This window comes from Amborella trichopoda, chromosome 3 (genome assembly GCF_054954075.1).
Source record: "Amborella trichopoda isolate Santa Cruz 75 chromosome 3, AtrichopodaSantaCruz75HAP2 v2.0, whole genome shotgun sequence".
Classification (NCBI taxonomy): Eukaryota; Viridiplantae; Streptophyta; class Magnoliopsida; order Amborellales; family Amborellaceae; genus Amborella; species Amborella trichopoda.
In genome coordinates, this window is record NC_142338.1 from 51,091,956 (window position 1) to 51,101,538 (window position 9,583).

General features: G+C 34.7%; 1 protein-coding gene across 2 annotated transcripts; it reads right to left on the reverse strand.

Moving 5' to 3' along the window:
* Positions 1-273: 273 nt before the first annotated feature.
* On the reverse strand, positions 274-8,183 carry GATA26 (GATA transcription factor 26). Of its 2 annotated transcripts, none has more exons than XR_016051513.1 (8): positions 7,751-8,183; positions 5,331-5,696; positions 3,433-3,862; positions 3,091-3,163; positions 2,549-2,661; positions 1,777-1,963; positions 1,511-1,634; positions 274-1,100 (listed from the first exon to the last, which is right to left on the reverse strand). XR_016051513.1 is itself a non-coding variant. In XM_006838463.4 (8 exons), exons 1-8 carry the CDS (start codon positions 7,788-7,790, stop codon positions 841-843), a joined length of 1,578 nt encoding a protein of 525 aa, XP_006838526.1. In that variant the 5' UTR covers positions 7,791-8,183; the 3' UTR covers positions 274-840. The 2 variants fall into 2 exon arrangements, 1 of the variants encoding a protein (XP_006838526.1); XM_006838463.4 differs by having other exon boundaries at positions 2,549-2,646.
* Between the last annotated feature and the right edge of the window lie 1,400 nt (positions 8,184-9,583).

The window sequence follows — 9,583 nt, forward strand, 5'->3', positions numbered from 1 at the left end:
TAGATTGGTGTGGTATTGTAGAATGGGATGTAGTGTTGCAATTGGCGACACAAGAACCAATAAAGCCTATGGCCTTATCCCACACAAATATTTCGCCCTTTAATTGTTCTCCCTATCATGGTTCAAATAAGCTGCATGATAGATATGCATTTGTCCACAAGAAAGGCATTAGATAACAAATTTATCCCATGCATTCATGATAAAACTTTCTTCAACCAGAAAATTATAAATTCAAACAAACTCACATAAGATACAAAAACTCACCCCCAGTGATTGTGATAATCTTTCTTTACTTTATACCATATCTAGGTAAAAAGTCATATAAATTCTGCAGCAAGTTCAATTATGTTCTTTTATCTCAAAAGCAATTCCAAAATTTCATTCAATCCATGATACCTACCATAAATACCCATAAGATGATCCATCTTTTGTGCATGTCAGCAGATGAAAGTACATACAGCCATATACCTAGTTGCAACTAGTCCAAAATACAATCCTCTTCATAATCATTTGCATAGCCAACCATATGATATTTCTTATGCCATTTCATTTCAAAATTGGTGTACTCAAAGTGCTATATGAACATAGCACACCCATTCATGTAATGCAAGTTAGTGGCACCCAAAGCTAAAGCCCAAACCCCTCTCTTTACAGCACCTATGCCTGCATATAATATTTGGTTTGCAAACACTAGTAAACATCCATGAGGAACTACTTGTATGATAACATGGATGGGTATGTAATGATTTTTGTATAATGACATGGATGGATATGTTATGTTATGGCTCTGAATGATTAATTCCCATATTCAATTCTTCTTGGTTTCCAAAAGGATGCATTTTAAGGGAAACCCAACATCAGTTCTGGATCATCGACGAGGCCGTGCATTGCATCAAGCATGGAGTTTCTATCTGGAGAGGAAGTAGCAAAGAGGCTCTTTGGACTGAAGCAATGTCCATAGTTTGGGGTTTGCTCCTTATTATAACAGCTTGCCTTGTCACTGATGTCGTTCGAGTTTGCAGGCTGAGATTTTATAGAGGGGAGAGTAATGCTTCCATTTCTCGGCAACCTCTTGGGGAGCTTCATCAAGCTTTTAGGCTCTAAAAAAAAGATTTCATTGAATAAGAACTAGGAATGCAAGGAAGAAAAAGAGAGAGAGAGAGACATGTTGAGTAGAAGAATATAGGTTTTTAGATGCCAAGGGTAATGACACAGACAAAGGAAACTGCTCATGACACAATCAACTAATGTGGGGCACCTCCATTAGCAATTGAAGGTGATCCAATTTTACAAGCAAATATCTGGTTGCAAACCTCCATGAATTCGAGGAAAGAGAGAAGCAAGAAAGTAAAGAAAGCATTGGACTCATACCATAACTTACAGAAGCTATTTCAAGAAATCTGTTTTGGTGGGAATCCAAGAAGAAAATAATCAGGATTAAATATGTACGATGCAAAATTTTAAAGAAGAAGACAATGAAATATTGGAAAATACTTTCATTCCTACTTACTTGGAAACTTTTGACGGCATGGCCCATCATGATTAGTCTTGAGTTCAACAGCATCATGACAATCGGGGAACCGAAATGCACTAGGAACCCCCTTTTCTCTCCTTATTTGTTTACCTTTTGGTACCTAAAGAATATAGAACAAAATAATAAAGGAACCAAAGTAATAAGTTTTATCCAACACCCCCAGGAAAAAGGGACACCAATGCATTTAGAAGAGCTGCTCTTTCAGGAAAGAAAACTTCATTTGAAAGCAAGTTGTTGACTACCTTATGCAGCTTATATTGTTCGACCCATCTGGCTTTCACCATGTCATTCAAAACAAGCTTCTTTAAAATCTTGAACTCCCATATGTTTTCTCCTGAGAAAGAATTATCAAAGATGCCCTCTGAGAGCAATTGTTGGAAGCTGGATAAGGTCTCCTGGAACTGATGGCTATCAAACATTCTTTTAAGGCTGTAAAATATGGATGAACTTAGACCATAAATGAGGGCTAAAGGTAGAAAAAAGAAAAAAAAAGATTTTAAGACTAATACAAACACGAGAGGGGAAGTATACTACATACCAACAAGCGAAGGAAAAGAAACATCATTGGGGCCATCACAGCAAAAACATGATGCGCTGAGATGATGTGAGAGAGAGGGACCACCCAATGTAATCATGTCATGTTTTAGTGGACATCAATCTCTCTCCATCACCATCAATTGTTTTATCTCAGGGTGATGGCCTCAGTGAAATATCACTAAAATTCATTTGGTATAGTACACTTCCCCAACATGAGAAAAAACCATGACTAGACATTTCAGACAAAATGAAATCAACGACGAAGAGGTGTAGAAAGTGTCCATCCCACCATTCGTATGGTTCTTACTGGCTCCATCACCCTCCAACAGTTCATTAGATGGTGATGATCTCTATGGACCATTAGTATAGGATAGCACATTTGATTATATTATACTTTTCCAACAGGAAAAAACACCTCGGGAGTCTTCAGACCAGATGAAATCATAGAAGAAGAGATGAAGAATACATATTACCAACCTTTCAGGAAGCTGGTTGGTATCTACAGAAGTTAGATAGCTTGTCAATTTCTCTTCATGTACTAAATGCCTTGTAAACTCTTCAAAATTTATAACATCCTACTTGAGAAAACACTGCAACCATGTCAGTTAGCTCCCAAAAACAAATAAAAAATGTATCATGTAACATGAATTTAGACGACCCAATTAGTTGGGAAAAGGCTTTAATGATGATGATGTAACATGAATTTATTTATGGAAACTTTACAATAGTCCAATGGAATGTGGTATATGGTACACCAAGCTACATCCACTATATGTTTCAAATGATGGATGGTTAGAGAACCTGGGTAAATATCCCTATATGTTTCAATTGATGGACGGTTAGAGAACCTGGGTAAATATCCCTGCAAACCCCACTCCAATTAGCCCCAATGCGGGATGTAGCCTTGAGTAACATATGACATACTTTGCTTATGGCATACTTTCCCTTGTAAGATTCAATTACAGTAATCATGCCGTGGGAATCTTGTTTTGAACTGACAATAGTGGAAAAAGCCTTACTTTTAGATCTATGGATATAAGAGGTGAATTACTACTCCACAGAATATCACATTCATCATCAGATGTCTTGTTCCTGCAAGTCAAATGGAGAGGGGTTCAGGAAATGGAACTGTGGATATCCACGTATACATGCCCATGCAAACAAAGTTATGGAAGAACTAGAGCCCAATAATGAATTCAACATATATATCAGCAAGAAATTATTTCAAATTAATTTCCTCTTAGCAATTAGCTGGCCCTAAATAGTTGGGGTAAGGTTTGGATGATGATGAGTTTCCTTTTAGCATGACCTTGAAAGAATAATACCACTTTTGAAAATTTCCGAAAAGCACGAGTAAGGACCTTTGTGAATCTTCTTGAATTGGTTCTCCAATATTGGTCTTAACTATTCCATCACCCACTTCAGAGAAATTACATCCCTTGCTTGGAATATTTACATGATGGGATGTTGATCTTGAACAATCGTCATTTAGAAAATGTGCCTTGCTTTCTGTGAGAAGAGAGCTGGCTTCTGACTCCTCTTCTTGTGCCAATGAATTTGGGGGCCTTATAAGGACACCACCATGCCCTATTTCAACAGAAACCATCGGAGTTGTGGTTTCAAAAAGTAGATCCTCCTCTGAAGTTCCTGAGAGGTATGACAACTCTTGCTCATGTAATATGCAATATAATTCTTTTGTGAGCTTTTCAACTGAAGATGGCTTTTGACGATTAACACATGTCCTCTTTCTTGAGGGAATGAGTGAATCCCATGCATTGGATTGTGCAGAACCTGAAAAGGAAAAGGTAAATCACTGAAAGTGAAACGGGTTTTTTGCGAATCTAAATTAATCTAATAGACAACTTTCTATTAATAAAAGTTCTATGTGGGAAATTGAAGAAAAAAGCAAAGATATGTCAATCTATAAAAGGGGATGACAATGCTGCTGCTCAAGCAATCATAGAGGTCAATTTCAATTTAAGATCATTTTTGTCTCAGTTACATGGCATATTAGAATAATGAAAGCAGCAATAAGCTAGAGCATGAGGATATCCTGGGCAGGTACACCATCCTTGACACCCCAAGATAATGTCCCCAAACTAACTGAAGATATCAACAAGCTTGCAGATTCACTCTCCTCAAGATCCAGGAGAAAACTCAGGTAAATTCTTGGTACACATTAGTGTAATCAAATTAATCAGAATCATTTTATTGTATATATTGGCAAAAGGCCACAATGATCAAAATATCTTTGTGGGAAAAATTTATGAAATACCCCTAACTCCATGTATATCACTACCCAATTTCCTAATAAAACTGAATAATTATCATAGATAGATTCAATGACTTGGTAATAAGTTGCAAGGTGTCTGGAAGATGATAGATTCCATCAAATAATCCAATGATACATGACAATCTACCTCAATGTGTCTGATCTTCTAACAGAGATTGTCATCAAATCATAAGATTAATTGATGAAATTATCAATCTTCCCTACACTTGGGACTTATTTACCAAAACATTAACTCAAGATAAATAGAAATACTTGGTGAGGAAAGTGTATCTCATCTCAGCAGATGAGCCAGTTGGCAGGGGTTATTGAGATGTGTAGACTACATCGCAATGACTTCATATTCTTATGTTTGCACATAAATCAAGATGACTTATTGTCATCTATATAAGATTTTAGATATTTTTTATAATTAATAATATTTTTAACTCCTTGTTTTGGTGAGAATCTATTGACCTCTCAACTTATAACTATACCTGTATACTCCATGATAATTACTAGACAATATATTCCTGCTTAGCATTTTTCATCTTCTTTGATGTTTTTAAGCATATTTTTTATCTTAAATCTATGAATTGTCTTGGACTATATTTTCTACATTAGTTGTATTCTATTCCCAAAATGAAAAGCAGTCTAAGAAAGGGTGAAAGGGTGGCTATTTGCTTTATGGATTAAACCCACATCATGACGAGACAAGTCCAACTTGAGATGCATCTTGTGTGTTTCCCTATTGCTAGGAAGTGGTTTTGTACCCAATCACAAGGTGAATTGACAAGTAAATCATCTAACTATAGTCCCCACGGCAATCCATATTTCACGATGGATTAAAAGCAGTATGGTAGAATTAACCCTGAAAATTAATATCCTTTTCCATGTGTTTATTAAGTCTGATACCTTTGCCACATAAATGAAGGAACCAAAGAAAAGAAATCACAAACTATAATTATATTCAATATAGCACAAACAAACCTCTGATATCCTTGGCATCCGTACTGGCAAACTGAACACAGCTTTCCGAGTAAGATATCGCCGAGCCCGAACTGGACCTAGTGCTTGTATCCTCTTCCAGACCTCTTCGATAGAGAGCAAATCCAGCTTCTTCCCCTTTGGCCTCTTCAATTATATCATTCTGTTTTCTTTTGTGCAACTTGTCCTCTTTCAGCTTTAAAGATGGATTCTTTACTTTAGGAAAATTGGAAACGTCACTTTCAATTGCCTCTCCACGAGAATGCAGTGGAGTGTAGTTGGTTAGTGTACCCTTTGTTCTCCATCTTGACCCACACGCATTGCATAAAACAGGCTTATCTGGCGGACCATTCCGCCAAAGGGGAGTGCCTGTTCATTTCATTTCTCTTTTTAGCAATAAATACATTACTAAAGGTCCTAAAGCAAACAATATCAAACATGCATTCAGATGGTTCAACTTGAAACATGGTGTTAAGATGAACTTGTTTTATAGGAACTCTGAAATCTTTTAGAGCTCTAAATGAACCAGTGCTCACCCCAAGATACATTATCATGAATATGCTAATGCCTAGCAGCAATCGAAGTTATTGTGATGCAGGAGATAGGTTTTGGGTAATGAACCTGATTGCCCAAGAAAGAGCAAGAAAAAAAGGACAAAAAGTCATCATGATGCAGTTCAATTAAGGCATCCATTTTACAGAGATTCCATGAAGAATGAAAGGAACATAACCAACATAAATATTCTTAACATCATTGGCATTGAGTATTTTTTTATATTAATTATTAGATCATGATCTTGATACCTTAAAAACTGACAATATTAATAAAAAATTAGTTTAATGGTTCCAGTCCCTTTTTTGAGTTTACTATAGTGTGGCACGCCTTAATCTTCACCATTTTATCATTTACTTATGAACATCTAAAATGCAGGCCATCAAGAGAGGAGAAACTACTTAGAATTGGTACGTATTTATCTCAAGTAATCCTACTAGATGATGCTTAAAAGTTAAACTAGGCCATAGAGCCTCTAAACAAGAAGGGAAAGGTTACTGTAGGATTGAAAATGTTAGCAACTTGCAATTCATTCCAATGCGATAAGTACCCTTAGTTATAGATAATCCCACGACGTTGAATAAGGATGAAGATAAATAAGCATTCGTTACAAAAAACTAGTCCAGCACAAGAACCATGACACCCAGCTTGATGAGTCCTTTCATTTGACCATTTTATAGAGATACGACATATTTCAATCCCATTCTTCCAAACCATATGAAACAAACAGTTCACATTTTCAATGAAGTAAAAGCTCAATTTTGTTTATGCGGATTCATCAATGGATACCATATTCCCAATTGAAAGTTACAGCGTAGGCGAACCAGAGGAAGCCAATAAATGGATGGTAATTGAAAATTACAGTATAGGCTAACCAGAGGAAGCCAATAAATGGATGGTTCTAATACAATACATACTACAAAGCAACAAAACTTGAGACGGCATATCTACATTGTGTACAAAAGATTAATTATTATCATTCTACAGTAAGGAAACCCCAATTACACTTGACACATTTAATTTTACCACCTAGTTTTCAAACAGGTATCTCATTATCTGCCTTCACAGCCCAAGTCAAGAAAATAGGTTAAACATAATCAAACACTAACCTAACAAATGAAAATGAATTTGACGACTTACGTAGAAGTGGTGATAAAACCAATATCATAATCCTACATTGATGATTAGGCCTCTACCACACAATAGAATTTGTAAACAACGTAGTTAATTTTCATAATTTCCGACATGGGAAGCAACAGAAAGGAACTTTTGACAATGAGAAAAGGCTTTTGAAGCAAAGGAATCTAAAAAACAACAGAAGAAGCTACTGATCGAAAACCCAAAATTGCTTTCTTTCCTTATCTACGCAACCCAACCAGAAATAAACTCAAAATTCTGAAAAAAAAAAAAAAAGTCCTTACGAAACTATTACTTCATGAGAAGAAAAGGCCGACAATGAATCCAATAAGGTAAATACAACCACAAATCCGTAACTCCAAAGTTTTATAAAAATCATATAAATAAAATCACAGAATATATATATATATATATATATATATATATATATATATATATATATATATATATATATATATATATATATATATATATATATATATATATATATATTGAAATGCAAATAATTCAGTCTATAGCTGAAAAAGTTGAGACAACACAAGCATACGTTCTAGTGAATAATAGAAATAAACCAAGTCCAAAACAGAAGAACAGATACAACTCATTAATACTTCAAACCAAGCCTACAACACAAAATTTTCACAAAAAAAAAAAAAGTCTATAACACAAAAACAAATACAACCAAACGATAATTTTTCCTTGAATATTGCATAGGAAAGAAATTGAGGACTCACTTGTAACTCCACAATGATAGCAAGGCCCCTGCTTTCCCATATCCTCCCTCCACAAACTTCAACAAAGGCCTAATATTTCTTACTAATAAAAAGAATATGACTTTATCAAATTAAAAGTTAAAACTCATATATTTCTGATAAACTGTAAGAAGTACTGACTCTTTTTTTTTTAATCAGTCTGAAGTACTAAAACCCAAAAACTTTTAGGAAACCTGATATCAATCTCAGAACAGTCAGAATAATAACAGAAAAAAGTAAGTGAATATACAAGTTGCATATTTAAATCAGGTCTTTCTGTTAAAATTACCCATATAGAAAATTAAGCTAAAATTACATATTGAAATTGGTTTTCTGTAGGGAAATTCACACAACCAAACAAAGAAAAAAGATTTCCTTTAATTGAAGTAGAACCCAAAATTTGGATTCTTTTGGGGAAGAAAATAAATGAAAGGGAAGAGGCGAAAATGAGAAGGGTGGATAGAGGGTTATGAGTCTGATATGGAGTGAATGTACAGCTTTTGAGTGACTTTATGACCCATTTTCCTGCAATTCCTCTCTCTCTCTTAAACTTTTAAATCTAATTTTTTAAATATTTAAATTATTATGCACACATTCTGTTGACCACCATCCTTTTCCTTTTAAATTTAATTTCTTATTTATCTTTTTGTTTGGAAGACAGCGAACTTCTTGAAAATTTAGTTTCAAAATTTGAACCTTTTTCTTTTTTTTTGGGCGTTGAGTAAGAGATTAATGGGAAAAATAATTATCACAAATCAGCATTCTGTGAAATTTTTATAATAAACGTGGAATTGTTAAACTTAAAAAGCTAAAATAATTAATTACCCAGTCAGCCTCGAATGGTGGGACCCACCAACCATTCATAAACTGTTAGGAGTCGTCGACTTGTTCTCTAAGCGCCTCAAAATCATAAAATAAATGTCTAAAATACCCTTAAGCATTTAGAGCATATCTATTGGGAAATGATCGATTAACCGTGGCTCGTATTGTAAATAAATATGGGAAAAATACCCATCAAGTATTAATCCTGTGTTTCAAAAATGACTGAATTGGCCCTACCCTACCCTGCAGGCTTCCAAACTTTTACTAGGATTGGGCAATGACCGCCATATATCGATTCAATGAAACTTCAGGGAGAATTATCCAAATACATATGAGAAATTTAATTTTAATATACCCATAAAAATATATATGAAGACGAGTTAGAATAGTTGACAAAACATAAACTATTAAATTGTTAAAAAATTAAGCGTGTCTTGATAAACTTCCCATTTAAGAAGAAAATAACTTTTTAAGTGAGGAGGGCCTCTTTGTTGTTGGCTTGAACCCGTCACTTAAAAGGGCAAGCCAAGTCATAATAAAACGATGACCCCAAATTTTTTATGTCAGCCAGTATGCAATGCTTATGGCCGAAAATGAATACACCAGTTTGACGCTGTCTTTTTTTTTTCGGACAGCGGTGATTAAATACCACCATGGACCTAGCATGTCTATGATAGTATCCGTCATGGACATAGCATCATTCGTTGCTACTCCGTTTAATAAATTGACGTATAAATGCTAGGTCCGTGGTGAGGTGAAATACTATTCAAAATCACCAATTTGTGCTTTTAAGATGCTTTTTGTGTCTATTTAATAGCTTTTTTATAACCACACATTTTGAAATTTAAAGGACAATAATGATTGTGACTTTTATGTACAATGGTAAATGATCTCTTTGTATACAATCCTATAAAAAAATGAGTCAAAAGTGTTATTAGAACCACGAGAGCAGTGGGGGACTTTTCCAATCAAAATTTGTTCGACTTGTGTATT

Bases quoted from the DNA above. Each gene is read 5' to 3' on its own strand.
- GATA26 (XM_006838463.4), bottom strand. From the start codon at position 7,790: ATGGGAAAGCAGGGGCCTTGCTATCATTGTGGAGTTACAA. The intron at 5,697-7,750 runs GTGAGTCCTCAA...TGAAATGAACAG, and splicing joins CTATCATTGTGGAGTTACAA to GCACTCCCCTTTGGCGGAAT. The intron at 1,101-1,510 runs GTAAGTAGGAAT...TCTTTTTTTTAG, and splicing joins ATGCCGTCAAAAGTTTCCAA to AGCCTAAAAGCTTGATGAAG.